Consider the following 26,121-nt stretch of genomic DNA (forward strand, 5'->3'; position numbering starts at 1 on the left):
TTGATGCCTTGCCTCATCTCAGCCGGGTGCACACAGCAAATATCTGTGAATGGAAGTTGCAGAGCTGCTGCTTGGAAGCTAACAGCAGCTGTGCGTTTTAGGCCTTAGCAGCATCTCAGTTGAGCAGAAAATACCATTATTTGTAATTGTAAAATCAATGTCAGTGTCGTATACCATTTGTCTTGCACACTGTTCCATAGGTAAACGGTTATTTGGACTCTTGTTTCATTCCATACACATTCCAAGTGAGATGGAAGTTAGAGTGTCTTTAACTACTGTGCTGTGAGTATTCCCCGGTGAAACTGATTAATTGACTGGTGTACAGTTACAAGAGCGATCTAAATCAAATCTTTCATTTGATTGGGCCGTTCAGAAGTGGGTGGGCTCAGAATGTAGTGGAGCAACAGAGGTCTGTGGCGCCACACTCCCTTATCGCTCACAGTTGCAGATTATTGATGGATGGCTGTTGTGATATTGTTGGTTGAAATGGGTTAATACTCGCTCGCGTAAGCACACATCATATTTTGTTTTACAGGAAGAAAATATTTTTTTTATATTTACATACTGAGCATATGAGACATTCATGACATGTATTGTATATCCTGAAAATCCTTGCCCCGGGCCTGTGCCAGAGGCAGTACATTTAACTAGAAGTGCTCTTTTAGTTGTGGTGTGTGTGTGTTCAGTCTTTAGGGAGTTATTCAAATCAGCCGGAGAAGGAAGCCTGGCCCACAGTCGGGCTACCATGCCAACTAAGTACCTCTTAACCTGTTGTTTAGGCAATCATAGTACCTGCCAAAGTGCATCCACACTTCAGTATTTATGTTTGGGAAAGTTGTTGAATTTAGTATGAAAGAACGAGTCCGTCCTTATTTAAACTTTGTTGGGTGAGTTGCTGTGGGTTACACTTTTTTTTTCTCAACTCCTCCTGCATCTTTGTGTGCCCCTCTAATTGTTGCAGGGTACGCCAGTGTTTGTCCATGCCGGGCCCTTCGCCAACATCGCCCATGGCAACTCCTCGGTGCTGGCAGACAAGCTGGCTTTGAAGTTGGTTGGACAGGATGGCTTTGTGGGTAAGAACACACAGTCCGCACATACAGATCACACATAATCAACAGCAAACAAGATGCTAACTGTAGGGTCTAGTAGCCCCAGATGTGGAGGAATTTATGGCCTAAACTAATTTAGCAGGGTAGATTAAATTATAACTTACAATGTAAAACTTGTATGTATGTATATATGTGTGTGTGTGTATATATATATATATATATATATATAATCTCAAGAAGGTTGTCATGCAACCTTTAGCCTACATTCATTGTCGTTCTGCTTCTGGCTCCGGTTGACTCATAGTAGGCTGCTCTGGTGTCTTGCTGCTGCGTAACTTTCTAGGAAACGGGTGAAAGATTCCATTAAAAAAAACACAGGAGAGAGGAAGGAAGCTGATTGATACTCTTAAGAGCCCCTGGAATGCTTTAGAGTAAACCACACTAATCCCTTCAACGTCAAAGCATACTTGAATATTTCCATTTTTTATCTGTCTATCTATCACTGCTCGCTTCCCGTCCTCATTTACTTTGGCTGCGGAAATATGTTTGGAATGTATGTGTGTGTGTGTTTTTTGTGTCAGGTGAGTTTGGTGTACATGTAAATCTCGTCAAGGCTCATATTGACGTGTATGTGACATGACACTAGCTGACATCTGTGAGCTGGGCAAATGTGTAACCAAGGGAGTTGGGTTTCACAACACTGGAGCAGAGAAGCAGGGAGGCTTGTGTACGTTTTCTTCTCCAACTCTCTACCCCACTTGTTTTCCATCTGTCCGTCTCGTTCACTCCCTTCCCCGTCTGTGTTTGTTACCTGACCCTCAGGTATGCCAGGAACTCGACCTCCCTCCTTTTCCTCCCGCTGCAGCTGGGATGAATGTACCCCCGCCCCCTCCCTTTACTACTCCTCCCTCTGTTTTCTTTGATGCTATACATTTTGCCTTTTTTTGACTAGTGCCACTGAAAAGAAATTGAAGGTATGATATGCTGTCGGCTGCTGTTTGTAAATACACATACATTCAAACGGCTCAACTAACAAGTGAGAGGGAGAGAGAGCTTAACGATGGCCAAGCGAGCTAGAAAGTGAATGAAGAGACGGACCATCGTTAGTTAGAACAAAGCCGTGAATCAGGAATTATTTCCTGATTGTTTCATGGCGGTTACGTTACTCATCACAATTCTATGGGATTGTGCTGGATTTTGAATGAATGCAGCCAAAGGCCCGCTTCATCTTGCTGTGGACTGCCTGCTCTCTCTGTGTCTGCATCAGGCCTTTAAGGACTGTGAGCAAAGTGGTGGTGTTTGACTTGGGAATGAGAATGTGCTGCACACCCTGTTTATAGACATCACCACACACTTCTAGTGGGTCATAAGTGAAAATTGAGAGGGATTATTTTTGTATTAGTCATTTCATTGTTTGAATGAAGTGTTGCATATTATAGCTTTTAAGAATGTCTGCAAATGCAGTCTAGAATGACGTCAGTCAGCTCTGTGTTTGATCTAGTATTATCATGAAGTTTAATACAACTTGGGTCATATTTTCTTCATTTTTTTATTTTTTTTTATTGGTTATGAAAACACTGTAGACACCAAAGTAATTGCTAAGATCTTGGAGTCTGACGGGTTTTAGCTAGATGACCTAAACCTTTTTGTTTGGAGGTGAAACAGAAAGTACACGTTTTGGTAGTAATCCCTTGTTACCCAGAAACTATCATAACTACTGCTAATCCAGTAGCTCTCTGTTTCCCTTCCCATCAAACAATCGATTGGCTGAAAAGTAAAATAAACCCTTAAAAGGTTAACAATGTTATTACAGGAATGGATAGGAAAGTTAGAAAAAAAATGCAAAAATTAAACCCAAACTGACTGTAATAAACAGAGATGATTCATTCTGACTTTGACTCAGATGTTACCTCACTGCAGTGTAATAATCTAGTAATAAGTATTATACAGTTCAGTTCTATTATCTCTGCAAGCTCCTCTGGTGTGGCAAAGGAATTACATGAACTCTCTGTGAACTCAGTAAAGGTTGTTGGCGTGTGTATGAACCAGTCTTGGCCTTGCTTCATCATGCTCTGTATTATTGTGGGTTTTTCAAGTCACTTTGGAATCTGGACTTAAAATTGGAGAAATGCTGCTATTGGAGGGGGCTGCTGGGGGATGAATTCCTCATGCCAGATGTGAGGGATTCCTGTATCATTAACAGTCTGGACTATTGAATAGAGATAACCCCCTGACTCTGACTTACTGCAAGATTTCCCACAATGCAGAGCCTCCAAAACTAAAGCAACAAATCATTTGAGCTTTTAGAGAAGTGGCCCATGGGAAATGATGATGATATATTCAGCATGTAAACCATGTTAGGCTCTAAACCCTTTCGTCACCACTTAAAAAAACAACAACAAAACATCTCAAGACTTATACAGGTGAATAATAATAATACAAAATAATTTTGAATAATCAAAATAATCATTAGTTGTGGCCCAACTAAGTGTAGCAACTCTAACTGCAAAATAGATGGTCACGTTTATCTCGCCTACTTTCCAGCCTCTTCTGTTGGTGTTTTTATTGGCATGGGTGCTGATACCATTGCTTTGACGGGTAGTAACACCTTCCAGCTCTCATTTCACTCATAACAACATCGACCTCTCCTTCCCCTCTTGCTCACTGGCTGGTTCAAGGTTGTCACACAAAACAGGAAATTTGCGAGCAGTTCCTCATGCTATCCTCTGGGGTCACTCTCCAGTTGTAGCAACTCGACAATAAAATGGTCATATCTACACTGAAACATGGCTGTTTAACCAAACCAACACAGAAGCAGTGTTCCCACCAGGCTGCACTGAATGGGGAAAATACACCAGAAGTCTTTAAAACATCACTCAACAAGTTAGGCGCAAAATAAACATAACAATTTCTCTCAAATTCTAGCATAGGCCCACCAGCAAGTGTTTTAGTGCAACATACATACGCACAATAAGTAACAGGAAACCTTATCTTAAAGGGCCGTCATCCCAGGTGGACTATTTGCTTTGTTTGGAGCCTGTTCAAGAGGCCTATGTGTAAGGCTGTCCATATCGGAGGCACTCTCTCTCTCTCTTTGAGAGCCCTTACAGTGAACCCAATACTTGAGACAGTGTTACTGCTCGGTCAGACTCGCTTCTCATTCCTATGATTCTTTAAAGATGTCTGACTGAGCTCATGTCTGTTTATAAAGTTGTTTCCAGGTCAAATGTGGTCAGAACGTATCAAATATCGAACAAAAGGGATAACATGAGTATAGACGGATGACTGGCTCAAAAACTAATCAGCCTATGTCAGCTATCGCCATAAGACCACTGCCTATTTTCTCTTCCAAATATTCTTTACTTAAAGAGCACAAACAAAAGATGGGGAAGGGGATCACTGTTCACACACATTATGTTTGTCTACTAACCAGAATCTTAACATGTACTCAATAGAATGTTTTTAGAAATCTGAATTTTGGAACTGGAAATGTGTTTCATTGCAGTGACAGAAGCGGGTTTTGGAGCAGACATTGGGATGGAGAAGTTCTTCAACATCAAATGTCGGGCCTCAGGGCTGAGGCCAAATGTGGTGGTGCTGGTTGCAACTGTCCGAGCTCTAAAGATGCATGGCGGTGGCCCAAATGTAAGTCGACATATCGCAGTCCACTCGTTGGGTGGCCACCTCATGAGTCCAAAAAGGCAAAACTAGATGGAAAATAAAACGATAGATTGCTAAATGTGTGATTTATTTGTTGTCTTTGTGTGTTTCTCAGGTGTCGGCAGGCTCACCTCTTCCCAGAGAATACATCGATGAGGTATGAGCCGTATAGATATGCATAAATGCACACAAATATTTACACAAGTAATAAGCATAGCCACTTTGACAAAAACATAAGCATGCGGGCAGCGTGACAAATGTGGCCAATTTAAAGTGAAGAGGTTACTGGTTGTTCCATCTCTTCAAATCAAGTTAAAATAATTAACTGAGCCTACATTCTACTACATTCAGTAGAAATGGTCGGGATATTTACAGGAATATCAAAGCTTTTTCAACTCTGTGGCAAATGCAGGGCTCCAAGTATGAAACAATCACATGCTCATTTACATAAGGTTGTTTTCTGTTGTGTTTTTGAGTAAACTGCCATGACAGCCATGCCCTCAACATGTCTTCATAGATTCATAAATCTTCGCCCACTAACATGGTTTAAGAGGGCTTATTTGATTAACAGCATGAATAACACGTTTGCATGTGGTTTCCGGGTACGTGGGTCAAAGTGGTGTGTTTGTTCTTATTTGGCTGAATCACATGCTTTCAGGCAGGTTCAGCTGAGTAAATAATAAGGCAGTATAAGTTAATTGTAAAGCCTGTAATGAAAACCAGAAGTACTGGTGAAAACAGAGCCATGGAAATGGCTTACTGCTCTGAGCCCGGGGCTGTGAGACACTACACACACACACACACACACACACACACACACACACACACACACACACACACACACAGAGTGCAAGATTGGATTGTTGCCAAACTAAAGCTGCACAACATGATATTAATGTACTCTAAATAATGGGACTTCTGCTAGTAGTAGTTTACAATGTGAGAATGAGTAACTGCCCACAGAAGGATACTATCAGTCTTTATCTATTAGGGTTTTTCCATAGACCGGGAGGTAGTTGCTGAGACCGGCCCGCAAGCAGTCAAGCGGTTTCAGAACATTTCTGAACTTTTTGTTTCTTCTGTCTGTTTCTCTTCTAGAATCTGAGTCTGGTTGGAGGTGGTTGTCATAGCAATCTCAGGAAGCAGATCCAAATAGCACACCTGTTTGGGGTACCAGTTGTGGTGGCGCTCAATGTCTTCAAGTAAGATGCATGCAGACACATATGCACCAAAACATAACCTGACATGAATCACCAACTCTTCCATAATATACAGGGAATCATGGACTTAGAGTAATAATGGGACCATTTTTTTCCCCATATTTACAGGTATATGTAATTTGTTGCCAAGGCCAACCAGTACTGCTAACACCGTTTTCCTTGGTGATCCTTTAGGACAGACACCCAGGCAGAGATCGACCTTGTGTGTCAGATAGCAAAAGAGTCAGGAGCTTCTGATGCTGTGCCATGTCACCACTGGGCGCAGGGCGGCCGAGGTTCCATAGAACTGGCCCAGGCTGTGAATGAGGCTGCAAGCAGACCCAGTGACTTCCACTTCCTGTACAATATTGAGGTGAGTGCATATAGTCCTGATGGAAAATCTGCATTTACTCCAGACAAGGATTTTACCCAGTTAAAAATGACTAGGGGTGTAACGGTAGACAAAATTCAAGGTTTGGTATGTACCTCAGTTTTTGGCTCACGGTTCGGTACGTTTTTGGTTCTATAGGTAAAACCAAGAAAATGCAGAATATGTGTACCTTACCGCCCCTTAAAATGACATCATCTCATTTCCATAAAAGATTAGAGGCATACAAGGCGGTCATTCTACTTCATATAACGTTTTTTTGAGTGAAGGGGGACTTTAAGAACATAGCCTTGCATTAAAAAACATGTCTTTTGTTTCAATGCTGTGTGATGGGCAGTATCCCTTTTCCTACATTTTCAGTTTTGGATACTTTGTGTTTAAATTAATGTATTAATTTTTTTATTTAGTAGCGTAGCCAGAGAAAAAAACATCAGCTGCTTTGAATTAGTGAGTTTAGGAAATTGTGACACACATTAACTGTGTGTGTTTAATAAAGAGGCCCCAGAGTTATGGAGTTCTGGGAGCAGAGACACCAGAAAATGCAGGTTTGACACTAGAATACAGCAGAACTTAGAGGACTTTAGCTGGGGGAATGGGATTCAAGGTGTCTCAGGAGGAAACTAAAACTATAAGTTAGCTTCAGTTAGCTTCAAACCACAGTTCTGGCAGTTAAATAGAAATGGATGCATTGTCTACTATAAGTCTGAGCTATAATTGTCAAATGCTAAATGATTTAAGTCACATTGTGTTTTTCTTAGTAACACAGACATCACCATCACATGGATGTTTATTCACTAAATCTAATTTCCTCAATTATTCCATTTGATTGGAGTGCTTGCGTCTTTCCACTGTTTCTTATTCAATGTTTTTCCCTTAGATGCCGATAGTAGAGAAGATCAGAACAATCGCCCAAAAAGTATATGGAGCTGATGACATTGAGCTGTCTCCAGAGGCCAAAGCCAAGATAGATTACTACAATCAACAGGTGAGATCACTGCTGCTGTAATAACAACTGACTCATGCAGCTCATCTCCTTTCTCTGCCTCTCATTGTCTCACTTCTTTCTCTAAATTACACAAATACACAAACATATTAACCAGGTTTCTTGTTCTATAACCAGGACTATGGTTCATTGCCCATCTGCATGGCCAAGACTCACCTGTCTCTGTCCCACATGCCTGACAAGAAGGGTGTACCCACTGGATTCGTTTTACCCATCAGAGATGTTCGTGCTAGCATCGGGGCTGGTTTCATCTACCCACTTGTGGGAACGGTATGTAACTAGTCTGCAACACTTGTACAGAACCTGCTCAGCACCAATCGACAGACAGTCATGGTTAGAGACTAGCTGGTCAATATCGTGGGGCATTTTCACATAACAGGAGAATGAATATTAAACTTACATTTACGTGATGGATGCAAATGAATGATAATGTTTCTCCGTGCTGGATGTGTAAATAAGCAATACGTTTGCAAACACATTCATCATATCAACTTGAAAAGTTATATTTCAATGTGTTGTGTTCATACAACTTTTTTCAGTGGTTCCAAGAAAATCAGTAATTGCAGGTTTAAAGTCAAATCTGGAACATGTTAGGCTTCACCCTGAGGGCTTGGGACGTGTTTTTGGCTTGGAACCAAAGATTGTTGCACCACAGGGAATCATAACATAAGTGTTTATGGTGAACTTACGTTTTGATCCTGTGCACAGAGGCTCATGTATGTTTTCTGTTTCAGTGGGTTAGTGTTCAAACCTTTTTGTGTCTGTGGCATGGTCTCAAAAGCTCCTTTTACACTGCCTTTTCGTGGCGGGAGTATCGCTCCTTTTTGCCGCACCGTCGTTACGGAGGCAGTCACAGAGGCGAAACCTTTACCTTGTTACTCTAATATCCAGCTCAAACACTGATGACTGGTTACTCCAATCTTTCAGGGTTAGGTTTGGCTGCACTAATTAAAATCCCAGTTTGTACTTCTGGGAGACTAAACCCCCTGGTATACTTTATGTTGTGGCTTGTTGCCATGAGGATGAATCACAGACCTTCCCTTTTCTGTCTGGTTTCATTTTAAACATCTCTAGAGAGCTATGACATAGTAAATACTTTATGTTCATGACTGCTGGTCCTGGGAGCCCCTATAGAATCATGCAGGTGCCGTGTCCATTTGGTCTTCACCTTCTTCCTTCCCCAGACTTTGCCTCTGAACAAGGTTTATATTTGCTTTTCCTGACAACCATTACTGAGCTGGTTGGAGGTACGCTGGCCTTGCTGGAGCCTCTTGGTTGATGATGGGCCGGGCAGGAAGGAAGCAGCTTCCTTCACGTTTTGCCTCCTGCTGTTTCACCATAGTGCCCTGAGGTGATGGGCTTTGATACGCTAAGGCAGAGGTGTCAAACACCGGGCATGCTGGGAAGGCACGGCAGTGTCTTGGTGTGGCGTCTGTCCAGTCTCCCAACCTTGCCTTTGATCTGCTGTGGCCTGCGGAGCCACTGGCATGTAGAAAACCCTTGAACTGTTACTCCTAACCCAAAGGAAGCTTCGAGTCTTCTTTGAACTCTTTGGCTTAGCCTCAGTCTGCCAGACTGGTCCATAGACACTTTAAAGCCACAGACGGACATCGATTTTTAAAATAGTTGTTTGGATAAAATGACATGGTTCTCAAATTCTGCTGCACCCTACAGTTGCACTAGATGCCCGCTAGAATCTAGACAGAGAACGTTTAGAAAGGATGTTGAAATAAACCTTCTAAGAGAGAATGCATTGGGCCAGGCATGTGGAACGAAAGCAAGCATGTAAAGAGGTGCAGGACTGAGCGTCCACATCTCACTACTATCGCATGAACTTGAAGCAGAAATCATTCCATTTCAAGTGTATTTTGTTCCTATTTCATAAAACATCTATGTTTTGCATTCTTATTCAATGAAATATGGCTAAAACATTGACAAAAGATCTCACCAAGAAAACTCCCGAGGCGGTGAGGGCGTGAGAGGAGGGTAGCTATGGAGGGGGTTATAGGTCTTTACAGGGTGAAGAATCAGGAAGGGCTGATGTCATTCTTCAGATATGTGAGGGAGGGGTTGCAAGCCGAACAATAGATCACTTTAGACTTCATATCCCGTTAGAGCTCCCTCCACTGCACCATTAAACCCAAAACAGCTCAGATTTATAGAAACGCCGCTCCACAGCTGGATATTCCCCATGGTCACAACTGGTTAATGTTTAACAAGTGGTGATGTAATCTGTGAATTCATCTAAAGGAGAACGCACACATGAGATGAGGTGTTGGCTAACTTTGGTCATGTAAGTGACCCAACAACAAGCTCAGTAAATACAAGCATGTTTTTATCTTTGAAACTGCCCCGTTTTGTCAACTATAGTTTTTACTTCAGTTACAGTAAAACAGTAGCTACATGTTGAGCTTTTTCCATGTTGAGTGGGAGTGCTGAATATTAATTGAGTCCTAAACAAGAACGGTGGAGTAAAAGTTTGCAATTCATCACTGTGAAGTTCAAAGTTCTCCCTTAGGGAAGCAATTCACACTCACAGGTGAGAGTTCAAACTAGATCCATGAACTCTTCATTCTTGTCCATGTAACCACGCCTTTCTCATCCCTGGGTAATTTGATCCGGTCTTTTTTCACAATCGTCTCACAGCCAATAAAGAAACTTCTTCAGATGGACATACAGCCACACAGGAGGAGCATCCGCTTAGCTTTTTTTGTATTGAATATTTACTCTCACACTTATTGTAATTTCATCATTTACCTCCTTCTAATGGACCATTCATCTTAAATTCCTTAATCTCCTCAATCCTCCTGTCGCAACCGTGCTGTTGTTGACCAAGACTCTTCTCCAGAATCAGTGGGGGGTCAAATCCATCTACATTGTCCCCTCCGGGGTTTCCCCTGACAAAGACACATTGTGTTTCAGCACAATAGAGCGACTTATTTGGCTGAGTGGAGTTTCCAACTTTAGCCGTGGAGTGTTGTGTGTTTTTGCGGGTGCCAACTTGTTCTCAGGCTGGCGAGGAGGACCAGCAGAACAGCGCATCCTTTGTTACTTTCAAACCTTGACAGTTAGTCCTCACTTTTTAAGCCTCTTTTGATATTTACATTTGCAGCTTTTACACTTTATGGCAAAAAAATAGAAGATATTGAGAATCAAATTACTTTAAAGCTATGAATTAATTTGAGTGAGTTCAGAGGGTTTTAAGTCATATCTTCTTGTGGTCTAAGAGTTACAGACCACATGAACTTCACCAAGGGAAACATTGAGGTCTGGATGAGTCATAAGTTGTTATTTAGGATGATATATTGTCATGTTTTCTAACCACAGTTTATGGCAATTAGATAATTTCTGTGGATGTTAGTCCTGTCTAGTAGAGTAAAATATGGTACCAGTATTGCCTTCTTGGTTTTGGATGCTGCTGATAGTTATGGCATAATAAAGCAATTATGCTTCAGTTTGGACCATCCAATTATTTTACAATTTATATATAAAATAAAATGTCTGTATTATAGTGTATATTAGTCTACGTCTTGTCTTTTTGGACATTTATTTATTGCCAAATTGCACCTTTTGGAGTCACCTCATAATCATTCTTAATGCATGTTAGATTAAAAGGGTGACTCATTGATATTGAATGGCTTGAAATCCACTCATAGTGTGAGTCACCTGTGGTGAAAGCCTTATTGATGGGTGTTTTCAGTGTCCTGTTACAGCAGTCACTGACTGGCTGACTAGCCAACAATGACAGTGAGCACTCATTCGCTGTGTGTCATTATCTAAGCATTCACTCCTCATTTTCTCCCTTCATGTACATGCAGAGCTGCGTTTCCTCAGACAGGAAATTGGCATGTTCACTTCCTCCTGTCTCATTTCTACTAATGGGCCCATAAAACTGGCCCTGGGTCAGAAGGAAGGAGGCATGCAAAGAATGTCGCTCCCTGTCTAATGAGCGAGATAATTCACTTTTCATCTTGGATGGGATGATGTGGCTGGATTTTGGGAGAGGATACGTGTTTGCCTTTGGCTTAGTTCTACCCTGCTAATAATTCTATATTTGTATACGCCATAGAACAAACACTGTATTTGTACATTTATTGACTTGACTGTCGATTCAGATTAGTTTTGTTACCTAACCCAGATGGGGAAAATCCCTTCAATTACACTGTAAACCATCCACATGCTGTTGATATCAGGTCTCGTTGGCTGTACGTGTGAGCCTCCATTCACATGCTCTCTCCCATTCATGTCACTAATTTAATTAGGAAGAATTTCCACCGTCTTGTTTTTTTGCCTTATTGAATCTGTCTCCACATGGCTCTCCCTGATAGAAGTTGGCTGTCAGGTGGTCATAGTAACAGGATTCTTACATGCACGATCACTCTCACTGGTTGGCCTTCTCCAGTACCCCAGCTTTTTTTTTTTTTTTTTTTGTGAGTAAGTGTTATGTAACAATTTGTCAGAAAACACTGCCGTTTTGTTCCGTTTTCCATCTTCCAATTCAGAAATACTTTGGGAAATAATTCTCATTATAATGCTTATGATGATCAAAGTTTAACAACCTTGATTATTGTTTGTTTAGAAAACCTGCCGTAAGATTTAGGAGTTCCCAGAAAGACAAGTGTGTTGGAAAACAGATCTTTGTGAAAGAACACAGTTGCTCACTTGTAGCTTGTTTCAGCTGTCTTATCTGACAAAAAATTAAAACTTTATGCTATTCTTTGAAAACCAGGGAATCTCCATTCATCTGAGCAGTGGTCCATATTGCTTCTGGCTTTGAATATAGCCTCTTAACTTTGCCTTGTATCGGTGAAGAAGCCTATTGTTATCTATATTTTGATGACAGTGAGAACAACCTCACAATTGTCCAGGCTGAATTCATTGCTGCTAAAGTGTAGGTTGTCAACACATTGATCATCTGTCCGCCTGGAGGTAAATGAGTCTAGATTATAGTCATTGAACCTGTAGGGGTTGGTCTTATTTGGCCTCATTTACGCAATGTTTGATACTCAGTCTTAGTGGACTTTCTGTTGGTGTAGAACAGCTGTGTTGTTGCAAAGGCTTTACTGTGGTGCTTTAGTTATTATCTAGATTGTAATCTTACCTTCTTAGTTGGTTCTCATTACAGTGTCACTGACATTCTTATGAAACCCCTGTTTAATGAATAAAATATGAACCAGCTGCTAATATTACATTCATTTAGCAACGTTGAAATACCCTGTTTCAGTTCATTTGTACACCTTCCTCATTAAGAGTGTGTGACTGCAGACGTCTTTTTGTGTCGAGATTAAACTTAAAATAGAAGGTGTCTCTGTTTGACGGTATTAAGACTATGCTCTAATCCTTCGTGTCTTCATTAGTGTATTGATTTATTTCACATGTATCAGTTTATTTATTGTGTTTACATTTATTGTGTGGCATATTTCTGCGTAGGTGCATCATCTTGCACACTTTGTATATTGATTTACAGATTTCAGTCTACACGTCTTCATCGTTTTGATCTAAACTATACGTCTCAGTGACTAGACTGAAAGCAACACACAGTGATAGTTTTTTTCATACATATAAAGTAATGAGCACAAGAAGGATCTCAAAAATTTAATTTTACACCAATGGTTTTCCTTTTCTGTATTATGATACATTAAACCTACACTGAATTTTGAACAAAAGTTAATAGGACCCAACAACATGAAACAAAAGCCACATTAACAATATGAAACAATTGGACAAGGAAAAAGATTAGAGCTTGGTTTTGATTTGATGAGTCAGTTTTTTTCTTACTCTGCTTTTGTCTCGTTTCCCTCAGATGAGCACCATGCCTGGCCTGCCAACACGACCCTGTTTCTATGACATTGACCTTGACCCAGTCACAGAAGAGATCACCGGGCTCTTCTGAGCATGCTTCAATTAAAGATATTCTCACAGGTATCCTCTCGTTCACATCATCGACCATAAAATATCCCATAAAATATTCCAGCCATTTTAAGGAGGATCCATTGTGTCATTATAAATAATAAATAAATAATTAGACTTTATTTCCTCCCTGGAGTTTTTACTTTACTTAGTGTCAAGGCTCCAGTCTGTGAAGCTACGCTCTACTCTCACTTGTGCACACTTGAAATCATCATCCTTTTTTCTTTTCTTTTTTCCCAGGCTCTTTTTCTCAGGATCGTCAGCTCCACGTGTGCACCAGCACACGCATCCATCCGCTGTAACTTTGAAAGGAAATGCTTTCTCACTTCCAAGCAGCCCAAACTCTCTCCACATCACAGTAACACACTCTGGGAAGAATAGAATAGAGGCGCATTGGCCTCATGCTGTATTTGCACATCTGTGTGATATGCCAAAGATGACGTTCTCCAGCCATATCGTGTATATCGTATATGCTGTACGTTCATGCTTTTGATCTCTGTGTGAGCAATGTTTTCTGAGTATGGAAGGGTCAGTTTACGTACGGTCTGGAATTTTACTTTAATGTTGTGTTTACATCAACTTCTAGTTTCCTTTTTTTGTGAAAAGCAAATCTCTCAATTGTCTTAAAACAGTGCTGCATTTTCTTTACATGTCTTAAGCTTTTTAATTGAAATAGGCAGAGCTTGTGTATTTATTAACTAAATAGCTGTTGTGCGCACAAAAAGCCATTATGGCATTTATTTAACCTCCTTTGTCCTAAATTGTCCAAGCTAGTGATACTCATCACTTTAAAGACACTTTTGAGATATTGTTCAAAAATTACATTTCATGTGTGAAGAAAGCCTGCAATTCAAATTGATTTAGCAGAGGTGATGCATCTTATCAGTTTAGCTACGAAACAATAGGCTTTAACAGCTTTTAACAGACTTTAACCTCCCATGCTTTGTGCTTTATTTCATAAAAAATGACGGGTGTAACTGAAGCTATTGTTAAAGTTTTATTGCACAAAGTTTAAACCAAATTTTTTTGTAACCAGTGTTGAACTAACATATTTTTTCTCTGAAAATATTTTTTTTCGTTTTGTTCTCACTGAACAACAGTATGTTAAGCATTATGTTTCTCAGAGATAAATGTATGTGCCTTTCAAATAAACCCATTATTTACTCCAAGACTGTGTGTTTGTGTTTTGACACCCAGCAGTTGACTTGCGGCTCGACCCATCTGTTGTTTGGACATATGTGCTCTCTTCCTGTTGTCCCGTGGTTCTCCTTGGAGATGCTTCAATACAAACGTATTTTGTTACAATGGAAATAAAACTTCCTCTTTCATTATCTCTCTCCCCACTCCCATATTGAATTGATCACATTCTTAAAAATGTGTTTTTCTACCCACATAGGGTTTACTCCTCCAGGCGGGTTGGAAGCGTGCCTGAAAGCCAACGGATGGAGAAACATCTGTCATTATGAGGTGTTTCGGTTTGCAACTTGCATGTGTGTGCCTGTCATAGCTGGCGTTCCACACCTGCTAAGTCTGTTATTCTGTGTATTCACCAGACAGGATCTGGCACTTTAAATACAGTAGGGGCTGCAGGAATGCTCTCATTTGTACAGTATCGCTCCAACGGCACTGTGTATGTGTTTGAGACTGAACCCTCTTGTTTTGAGCTGATGACAGATTTGAAGACCTGGTGTTGATGAGGAGGGGGTTAGTCATTGCCTTGTAATGTTCTGGAAAATCCCCTTTTTGTCATATTGGAGTTGTTTATGTTGCACTCTGGACTTTATCTGCTGAAGCCTCCAGTTGTTTGAGCTCTCATCTTTTTGCACTTGTACTTAATATATTGGCTAATTTCAGTACCAAGGATAGGTCCCTTTGAATGTCTGTCAGTGTAACTCAAAGTGTTGCCGGAACAGACGATCCAAGGCTGGATTACTAGACAGGCAGCTGGGCCTCAGACCTCCAGAGGGCCCAGACAGCAACTGTCAGACAGATTCACTGTGTGACACTTGCCTTTTGTTAATTTGATCACTTGCTAATTTTGTTTGTACATGTGCACGACTACAGTACAATATCAAGTGGCTTTACTATTCCAGTATGGATCGTTTAAACAGAATTGCATTGCTAGGCAACAGCATGGGTCCATGTGAACTTCCTGTTATTCACATACACTGCAACAGGAAATAAACTGGGGCTCATGTCGAATGTTTACATTTACAATCGTAAAATAGTTTTGGTTGGTTTATGGGTCTCTGTGCTGTGTGCACTGTAATGGGAAGCTCAGTTTCTCAGAGTTTCTTCTCATATTACCACATTCCTGCCTGGTTAGTTACTATTATGTTCAGTATCACTCACGTATTGCATGGTTGCTAAACTACTTTTAATGTCATAACACATTGTGGCCCACTTCAAATGTGCTTAATGTGTTTGGGAAAACAGGTTTTTCCCTTGCATTTTTTTTTATTTGCTGCTTGTAACAAAGTATGAATGTGTCAACCCCCTGCTGTGCCTGGACAAACCCTCGCTCGGTGCCCACGCCAGACGTCAACCCTCAGGGCCACATTCTTCAACTCGCCCTGTCTCCGTCTGAAAAACACAGCACTTCCCACCGTTTCAATGTTGCAAAAAAAAATTATGCAGTCCATGTATCAACTGGACGTCCTGTGGGAATTTTATATATTATCCATGGGTACTTGCAGGCTGTAGCTGATGGATATCTCTTTTTACCATCAGCTATTTCCATAGAGCCTGTCTCCATCATCTCCTCACATTTAAGCAGAATTTAGATATTTTGCTACAAAATATACTCAGGTTTGTGTTTTAATTTAGTCAGAATCAATATGCCGGTTGTATTTTGAATGAAGTCCTGGAGAGGATTCCCATTTTCTTCCAAATGAGGAATGAGTGTATGTGGATGTTACTGAACTCTTCCTCTGACAATCGTGCGTGAGAAAGCATGCTTTGTGCCTTGAATGTTCCCTTGCATTACTGTTTTATTGAGCCGAGAGTGAGACCTTGACATATCCGGTAGGGCTTTCACTTTAATGAGAGCCTCCTTCCCCCATCTTACTCCACTCCCCTCCTCTTTCATATGACATCAGCATTGCTGCTGATGGGCCTGCCATGCTGAAGGTCATTGACGAAGACATCAATCTGCATACACTGTATGACTCTAATGAGGTTATCTGTCTAGTTTCCTGTCTTGCAAGACATCTGTTTCCAATGATTGTGTAATTTTTACGACAAGAGCAGTCTGTATTCTTACTGAATGCCACTTGCCTCCTATGAGATATTTTTTTGCTGCTGTGATGAAGAGAATTTGGAGATACAGAAGCAAAGACCATCCTGCTTCACATTCACAGTTTAAAGACATGCACCCTCTGGGAGCAGAGAGGTTTAACCACAGAGCTCCATTCTGCTGCCTCAGTGAAACAGCTGGGGTTTTGTCAACTATGCCTTACATTTAATACATATGTGATCACAAGAAGAGTTAAGAATAAGCCTACATGTTTAAGATGTATTGTGTTATCCTGTCACATTAATTGAGATTATTCGATCATTCTGAAACTACTGTTTGGAGGTGAGTCTTTATAAACAATATAGGACTATAACAGAGTAGGATTCATTACATTTATTACATTAACAAGGTAACTGGGAAAGAAAAACATGCTAAACAGAGAGTTATTCATACTTTATCCAATTAGATCTTGACTTGCCTAGTAATCTAGTGAACACTGTGGCTAGAGTAGGGATCTGATGCCAATATGCAGTCAAAAAGATGAATTATGTAGCCTAAAAGTTAAGCTGACTGTAAATCAGTTCAAGTATCGAAAAATACTGTGCCTATCACCCACCATGTCTATCAATGAAATTATATATAAATGTTGTTTTTAAATTGTCATACAAATGAATCTAAATTGATGCATTGAATGCAACCTAAACCTCCTATCTGAAAAATTCACTTTTTTGATAAAAAAAATAAAAAAAACATGTTTTTTTTCTTGCAGAATGTTATTTGTTAGGGATACCCAATACATAATAGGCTACACTGTTTTTGAACTATAGTACTATATGATGTGTTAACAATACTGTTGACCTTCCTTGTTCTCATCATCCAAAGTAAAAATCCGCCAATCAGAAAATCCTGCAGATAGGAGGTTTTGCTTTTCGGCCATCGGTCGCCTATACTCTCTTTTTTTCTTCCATTCCGTTTCCCTGTCAAAACCCTACGTTACCCACAATGCAACGCGACAGGTCGACCGTTCGGTTGGAGATTCGCGGTTATGCTAGTAGCAGCTAGCAGCTAGTAGCCTCGAGCAGCTAGCCCTCAAGCAGAGATGAGTGGGCCACAGGTGTCTGGTAAGTTAGCGTACTTTATAATTAATTTTCAAACGTGGAGTCTTCAGACTCAACCGACATTACAATTACAATTCACCAGATTTCGTAAAGCTCTCCACAGAGCCTTCAAACGCTTGTTTTATGTAGTAACGTTAGCAGGATAAAAAAGTGAAATTTGTCACAATGTTTTAGTTAAGTCAAATAAAGTCTTCTGGAAAGTCCAAGTAATGTTTTATGTCTTCAGGTACTTAAATATCAAGTGTAAAATAAGTCAAATATAAGCTGCGGCCACATAGTGCATCTTCAACTGTAGATCCCCCCTCCCCTCCTCCTTCCACCCGCTACCAACACTTCCTCCTCCAACACCTTGTATTTCCTCATTGTGTGTTTGTTCAAAGTGTTGGTGTGTGGATGGAGGGACCCCCAGCCTCGTGTGTGAACTTGGCTTTAAGCTCTCGGGCTGTAATTTGTGCGTTTTTAAGATTCCAAACAAAATGGCACATGGCTCAACATGCAATTAATTCCCTGAACTCCGTGTAGCCATGAGCAACTCACTCTCCTGCTGAAAATGTGGATAAACTAAGATAACTCGTTTGTTTTTTAGTGTTTTCACCTGAACCACATGGCTCCTGTTATTACAGATGGACAGTTTTTCCTGTCTCACTGCATTTCTATTAAAATGCCAAACATGCAAAATGCATTTGCATGTCAAAATGATACTATTGTTTACCACAGGAAAGAAAGAGAGAGGTGGGGTAATAGTGATGGAAAATACATATAAAAGTAGAACCATGTTTGACAAGTACTGAATTACAACTAACGCCTTGCATTCAAAATTGTAGCCTTTAACTACTTTTGTGTTTTTGATGTATCTGTATGCATTCATGTAACCTATTCAATAAAAAAGTTCTTGTTGTTTGAATGTTTTATATGGTTTCACCTGTATGCCAATGTTGCAACAATTAATTGTACTGCAGTATTGTTTACAAAGAATGCATAAAAAAAGTCCAATCATCCCATTTCAAATGAAGTATTACATTTAATTTCAGTGATCTGGTTTTAAAGTACTTGGGTGTTTGTGTATGTTTTGTTTTGAAGCTTGCAGTGGATCACTCCAAAACGTGCTGGACTATGTGTCAATGCTTTATGCCGGCTCTATTTGAATTTGGCCAATCCCGCAGGTTAATCTAATTTATACTAGATATGGATAATGAAAAGCCTTTATTTAATTTAACCCACGTCCTTGTCTTTTCTCACTCTGACTGTCATCCATTAGCGCTGCCGTTGATGCTGCAAGGCGTGCCGCGGCGCACCGGTGCCCCATGTGATACTAAAGGGAGGAGGAGGAGGAGGTGGGGGTGTCCTAAAAGAGTTAGCTGCATGGTCCTCACGCTTCCCATCACTCCAGATCCAGATCCGTCATTGGGACGCTTTGGATACTCGTTTGCTGCAACACAGTCGTGTCATCTCGGAGGGTTGTTGTTGTTGTTTTTTTCTGGAGCCAAGATCGCCTTTGTGACTCTTCGTCATGGGAGCAGAGAGCTCGGTGCAACGGGACGGGGACAGCCAGAAGGATGCCTCAGCTTCAGCTTCAGCCTCCGCCGCGGAGCTGAGTGCGGAGGTTAGCGCGCTCCAGGAGGGAAGCAGCGTCATAGACAGCAAGGTACACCCACTGTTACCCAGGCCACAACACACAGCGATGCAATGCAGGCTATATGTGCGTTTACTGGCGTTTAGTTTATCTGCGTGTTCGCAAACCTGTCGTCACACGTTTATCCCCCTCCACGTTCTCGGTGTCTCGCGCTGTGCGCAGCAGTAACGTGGGACCGCGCACAGCCTGCACGCGCGCCCGACGCTGTTTTTTGCTGAGTAATGGGTCGTGTTGTCTGCAGTCCCGCAGTAATAAAAGGAAGGCTGCTCATCCAGGTTTACATCCAGATCTGGCCCGTGGTGTAACTCAGCGACACTTTGCGAATCACGAGCAACGACAGATTAGGTGCTTTTGGGCAAAGCACATGAGAGCAATTAGGAAAGATTGAATAAGGCTCCAATGCATTGAACATGGAATTTAATAACAGGTCCAGCTCGTGATTGCACTTCTTTTTATTCTGCAATTTTCATGTTTTTGTTTCCAAAAGAATACAGATTTTTACTAGTATTTTGCTCACTAAATCAACACAATTATACATTTCCAAGCAATCTAAAAGGGACTGTTTTTTATTTTAATAATATAATAGCTTTACATCAAAATGCCCAATAATTAGCTTTGCTGAGCTATATAAGTAGTAATAATAATAGTAATTTCATCATTATGAGAATTTAGATTTCCCCCCCATATTCTCCCAATGTGTACCAACACCATTCCCTTCTTATAAAATCAGGGTTAAGCATTTTGACCGCATGACTCCAGAGGTCGATAAAACATTATTGATAGAGATTTAAAAAAAATACATTGTCAGCCTATTTGAGGGGGGACCTTTCACTCTACTAATGTGTGTGTGTGTGTGTGTGTGTGTCTTGACAGCTGACAGCCTCTTTACCCGCTCCGGTAGCAGCACTGAGCACATTTTCTTGAAGTTCTTTATAAAGAATACCAAATTCTAAACTTGTTTTATGCACAAAGTAAAGAATACCCTCTTGCTTGTAAGAGTTTACATGGCTTTTTCATTTGGCAGTGCAGCATGTTTTGGTCCAGCTGGCTTCATCTGAGGGATCTTGCCGACTCTGCACTGTTCCCCTGGTGTAAATTTGCTCAGCATCGTGTGAATGAATATTTGGAAAGAGTCTACTAATGACTAAGCATGTGTCGCCACCTGCCCTATTCCCACCTCGTGTAACCTATTGGATCTATTGACTTTTTGGGGGGTTGAAGGTCAATAGGTCAGATCTTGTGGCTCATCTCTTTTTTTAAATGTTTGTAGAAAGGTCAAATGACACTGAGGGAAGCATTACGAGTGACACAAAGCACAGAGGTCTTCAACATTTGAATCAAAGCTTCTTTTTTTTATGCCAGGTTTTTTCTTAAGGATGTGAGTGGTTTGCTCAGGATTTTACATGCTGGCTTGTTTGTGCAGATGTTTTCCAGTGAATACAGGGTATCATTACAGTGGCAGTGTGCTCATATTTTACAAATGGCACCGGCCTGTATGATATCAAATGTTCCAAAGCTGCTCATGAGACTCGAGTGCATCTATGCTTTGTCATTCCAGCTGTGACGGGAGATACAGTTTGTGTGCAAAGACCAACGTTCCTACCACTGACGCGGTGTCTTTCCATGTAGCAGGTTGTTAGTCAATGTCTGTGATGTCCTTGGCTGCTAAGAAGAAATAATAAAGGTCCGCACACTGATTAAAGCTCCCAAACGTGGATTTATTTAGCACGACGTTTCATACATGTTGTCCTTCATCAAAAGTGCAATGATTATTGCACTTTAATCAGTGTGCGGACCTTTATTATTTATTCTTAGTTGTCCTTGGCTGCTGCCAGTTTTAATACCAGCCTGCACACCGACTGATGTGTGCAGCAGAACTTTCTCATCATCTCACAAACCCCCAGATTTATTTTGTGACCATTTAAAAGGTGTCTGACCTCTGTGTTGGGAACCACTGGACTAACTTTATATGAAGGAGTTACAACTTAAGTCCAACTCCACCAGCTACATCAGTAAAATGTTACCCACACATGAGTGCATGCAAGTCCTTTCGATGATACTTTTACTGAAGTAATATTTTATTCCTGACCTATCTCTAGAGGAAGGAGTAGCTGTAAAACTGCTGCTTCAAATGCACCATGTTTTCCCTGTCAGTGATACAAGTTTGTTTAAGATGAAAACTGTTGTTTTTAAACCTTTTATCAGCTTACATGGTAAATATAGAATTATAAAGTCATGTGAAGTAGATAGTGTGTTTTGGGGAAGGGTTGTGGATGGAGCCATCCTGCTTTCTACACAGTCAATAAATATCCTCCTCACTCGACAGAGGAATTTTAGTAATGTCTCTCTCTCCACCAGCGACTCGCCTTCCTCATACCTCTCTGTCGAGTGTTGTGAAAATAATCACCGTGACCATGATGTTACAAACTACACTACACAAAACATTTATTAAATCTGCAAAATGTTATTTTAGCTAATGTAAATATTTGAGGACGTTGCTTGCATTCTCAAAATGTTGCCGTTTCCCATCAGCTCTAGCTATACTGCACAAATACAAAAGAAGGAAAGAAATCATGCTACATATTTTCCCAACCTTAATTAACTCATGTGATCTGATTAAGATTCTTAAATTAGTTTACAGATATTTTTGACTACAACAGGCTGCTTATCTCTCTCGAGGGGGCGGAGCAATTCTCTAATACTTACAAAAGTACCATACTGGAATTGTTGTTGAATGTGAAGATGCACACAAACATCTCTGCATCTATGTGGAGAAGGATGTATGGGTTGCTGTAGGCTGCAGATTTTCACAGAGGAGCACACTAACCAATTCTCAACATATCTGCTTTTATCAATGCGAGTCATTTAACACTAGGCTAGATTTCAGTCAGGATTTTATGCAGATGTTAAGTAGCTCTTTAACCCACTTAGAAAATCTTCCGGTAAGTGACATTTACAGAAAGAGTACTTACTGTAATTTTGAAACACGATGAACATGTAGAATTGGTATAACAGGCAGAGAGGATTCCAGTGCATGTATCTGCCATGTCTCTCTCTGCCTCTTCTTCCTTCATTTCTAAATCCACTTCCCTTTCATCCACCCCACCTAGACAACAGCTTCCTGTAAAAGCAGCCTTATTGTTATGTAACAATATTAAATGTCAGTGTTTTCAGTCAAATACACACTGACTCCCAAATGAACAATAGCAGACACACCACAAATAGCCACCTGACTCCAATGATCAACATCATGTTATGTAATGTAATGTAATGTGTGCTAATTAAAGCTAGTGCGCCTGTATAATGAGCCGCAGCTGGTCAGATGTTGCTGTGGCTCTGATTATCCTGTTTTGTGGCGAGAAAGAGAGAGGGTGGAGGGGGAGGCGAAGGGGTCAAAACAGAGAATCCATTGAGGATGGCCCGGAACAGGGACAAGTCTGGGGCCCCTGTGTGCACCGGCCCAAAACAAGAGGAAGGATCCAACAGTGGAGCAGCGTTTTGGGTGGGCAGGGGTAGAGGGGTCGGGTGTGGAAAGGAAAAAAAGAGAAGAGAGGGAGAGTTAAAGGGGGACCCGCCAGGGTGACATAACGGCAGATGAATCAGCCGATTGTTCCCTCATCCCTCCCTCCTGCCTGATTTTTAAAAGGACACTGATGACAGAGGTTGAGTGAAAATGGGCTCAGGTAAAAAAAAAAAGGTAAATAAGATTATTGGTAGTGTGTTTGAGATTATGAAGATGGAGGTATGCAAAATCCTCTCCTGCAAATCAGAACACAAATAATATGAAAATCAGTTTGTTTTACACTATGCAGTCTTGGCTGTTTTGTTCGCCTCCTATATATATATATATATATATATATATATAGTCAGAGATCAAAGCTATTAGTTAAGTGACATTACGTAGGTTATCTTAAAGTTGTTATAAGTGAAATTAAATTAATGTAAAAGGACAAAATATAGCCCTCTTACCAAATTAAATCAAGTGTGCTTTACACATGCACGGACGTGCACAACAATTAACAAGAGGGAGCTTTCCACTGACAAATGAAACCAAACCCCCAAACTGTAATTTCATACAGTGTGCTGTTACTTAGAGCAGTTTTGCATAAGAGCAGTGATGCACTTTTGTTTTCTCTGAAATTTAAACTGGAGTTCTCACATCCACTGTTGAATGGTCTACAGCAGATACATTACCACCTCTCTGTAAACTGTATCATCCTGTCATAGTGAAACAGGAAGTTGCTTAGGGTAAATTAACCTGTCCCTCAGCCAGCTTCCTGTCTTCCATTGCCCAGATTCACTGGCAGTAATAAAAACAGACGTGTGTTTGAGGATGTGAAACCTGGAGCTCTTTTGTTCCTCTGCCCTCTCCGCCCTACAGTTTGAAGTAATGATTAGTTCACAGGGCAATATAAAATCGCCTAATCGAATCAACATCAAAATGTTACATAATGTTACAAAATGTGACTTTTTTTATGGTGTTGTGTGCATCGCTTGTTCTTGTTTAAAAAGTGTATTCCCAGCTTGTTTTTCCAGTTTAGTTATCCATTAAATTGTTGAAACTTCAATAAGTTTTTTCATCTTTCCCCAAAATATTAGAAATTAGAGAGCACACTAAATTACATTTAAGTAACTCGTATAATTATGTCGACATTTAGCTTTAAAATGTGGCTGTTGCTGTTAATTGTGCAAATATACCATTCAAATCCCACTCAATTTTGTCCCCAAATTGAGAAAAGTGTTTGTTTCCCATGACTCTGCAGTATACTATATGTATAAATTACCATATTGCATCCTATTACATGTGGTTTAGGGCCGTGGGTCTCAATAAATCTCAGGGATCGTGAGATAATTTATTGGAAAGAAAAGCTGAAAAATACATATTTCTCTAAGACAAAAGTATCATTAGTATTGGCTTCTTTTTGATGTTTTGAGTATTTAAGCAATGCAAGAGAGATGAAAGAAAAGGAGATTTCTGTTTAGATATTGAGATGTTTCTTGTGGCGCCCTATTGATATTTAGGCTTTGCTCGGAATTGGAAAATACTTTTATTCAATTTACAAATACACATGACCGTTTCGTATCAGTGCGTCTCCTCAGTATTGATGGTGGAGGTGTGAGGAAGGGAGTTCCTCCCTGAGAAGCATTGTCCTGTCACAGTCATGTGCTGTTGAATATATGAGGTCTGGCCAGCCGGGCGTGGCCTGTTCACCGCCTCAAAGGGACCATTAGAGGTACTCTGTCCCAATCAATCATTGGATGACCGGAAGACTCTGCCATATCAGCATCTTATAATGTTGCCGTTTTTTTTATGGCTTCGCCAGTTTGGTCGTTTTATTTTGTGTTCTCATGCAGCAGGGAAGTCCCTCAGATTCCAATAATAAATGAGGTTATGTCTCCTGGTATTATTAAGATTGTGATCATGCACACAATGTGATCACGGGGTAATGACTTTGTTTGTCACAGAGAATGGTGCCACTAATATCTTAGGTATGAGCCACTACCTGTCCCATCCTCTGTGTGGACTGTTGGCTGATTTCCATTTCAGATAAAGATATTGGCTTCCTTATCAATCTTTATAAGTTGGAACTGATGAGACATGAAGAGTCTTATGGTTTTTGCATGTTCGTTGAAGTCTGTGCCAAGTCATCCACGGTGACACTGCGCTCAAAATAGCCCCTCTTACCTCCATTACATCACGAGCCTCTGTGGACTTGCTCACCCATCTTGCCTCTACTTTCTTTCGCCCTCATCTATTTTAGCTCCATGATTCATCTTTTTGTCAGCTCTTTGCTCTGCACTCTGTGAAAACAAGAGTGGCACAGCACCAAGTTTATCCATTTTGTGTAACATTAGTTACAATAAAAACCCTGTTGTATACAGTGTAAATGCCCAACAAGAGTATATACTGTACATAAATGACAAAATGGGTCCATCTAGATCGTCTTCTATGAGCATTTTCTTACCTGGCGCCACTCTCAGCAGAACGAAAAGAAAATGGGTGTGGCATGCATGTAGGACCCCCAAGGTTGGACTGAATTGTGGCATTCCTTGAATTGCATTGTAGTCAAAGGCAAGTTACACTTGAATGTTACCCGGATATAAGACACATTAAAAGTGTAAGTGGATGGACAGAGAGAGCTAAATAGCCTTCTCCCAAACATTGTTGGCTCACATAAGGTATTTTATTTAGGACTGTAAGAGGTTTGCTCGTCCCCTCTTTCACAAACTCATTCACCTCTCTCGCTGCCTTCTGTTGCTCTTTTTCTTCCACATCCATTTTTCATCAGCTCTGGTCCTGATGCAGCAAGAACTGCTTCACAGAGCACAGTGGAAGGTGTGTGTGTGTGTGTGTGTGTGTGTGTGTGTGTGTGTGTGTGTGTGTGTGTGTGTGTGTGTGTGTGTGTGTGTGTGTGTGTGTGTGTGTGTGTGTGTGTGTGTGTGTGTGTGTGTGTGTGTGTGTGTGTGTGTGTGTGTGTGTGGTGCGAGTCGGAGCATTTGAAGGACAAACTGTGAATCATAGCCTCAGTGCAGCTGCCGCTCTAATCTCTACAGCTGAGGGGCCTGAGATTTACTGTATTGACCAAACACTCGTATATCACAATCTCCGACAAATAGAAACCCACTGACCTGAAAAACATACAGTAGCAGTGGAAACGTACTCTAGTTCAGGTTTACTTCAGCATTCATTCATTTTATACCGCTTTATGCATCTAATCCACCACATTGTAATTTTTATTATTTGTCTGAGAGCCATGGTTAGTATTACTTTGCAGATTATGATCTGTAATGAGGATGTAGAATATTATGTTTGTGCTACTGTAAAGTAAACTAATAAGCCATCTATGAAGTAGTTGAAATTAACCATGTAATGATGCTTAAATGTAAATGCATCAAAATAATATACCATCTATATAATATAGAGA

The 26,121-nt window shown here is 40.7% G+C and overlaps 2 protein-coding genes across 3 annotated transcripts in view; both read left to right on the forward strand.

The window, feature by feature from the left end:
• mthfd1l (methylenetetrahydrofolate dehydrogenase (NADP+ dependent) 1 like) overlaps positions 1-14,378 on the forward strand; it is a 29,517-nt gene extending 15,139 nt beyond the window's left edge. The window contains exons 20-29 of one of the 2 annotated variants that reach the window (XR_014598502.1): positions 962-1,073; positions 4,555-4,694; positions 4,825-4,866; positions 5,808-5,911; positions 6,104-6,281; positions 7,174-7,281; positions 7,417-7,569; positions 13,103-13,221; positions 13,450-14,041; positions 14,115-14,378. Coding sequence is in view for 1 of the 2 variants with exons in the window: in XM_084030259.1 (XP_083886385.1) it covers positions 962-1,073; positions 4,555-4,694; positions 4,825-4,866; positions 5,808-5,911; positions 6,104-6,281; positions 7,174-7,281; positions 7,417-7,569; positions 13,103-13,192 (927 nt within the window). In the remaining variant the exon portion in view is untranslated. Of the gene's footprint in view, positions 1-961; positions 1,074-4,554; positions 4,695-4,824; positions 4,867-5,807; positions 5,912-6,103; positions 6,282-7,173; positions 7,282-7,416; positions 7,570-13,102; positions 13,222-13,449 lie in introns of both variants that reach the window. The other variant, XM_084030259.1, reaches the window with a different exon arrangement.
• Positions 14,379-18,955: 4,577 nt separating this feature from the next.
• Positions 18,956-26,121, forward strand: part of akap12b (A kinase (PRKA) anchor protein 12b) — a 35,262-nt gene continuing 28,096 nt past the window's right edge. Inside the window, exon 1 of the mRNA XM_084031172.1 lies at positions 18,956-19,207. Coding sequence (XP_083887298.1) covers positions 19,073-19,207 — 135 coding nt within the window. The 5' untranslated portion in view covers positions 18,956-19,072. The remainder of the gene's footprint in view (positions 19,208-26,121) is intronic.

This window comes from Eutrigla gurnardus (genome assembly GCF_963514095.1).
Source record: "Eutrigla gurnardus genome assembly, chromosome: 16".
In the NCBI taxonomy this organism is placed as follows: Eukaryota; Metazoa; Chordata; class Actinopteri; order Perciformes; family Triglidae; genus Eutrigla; species Eutrigla gurnardus.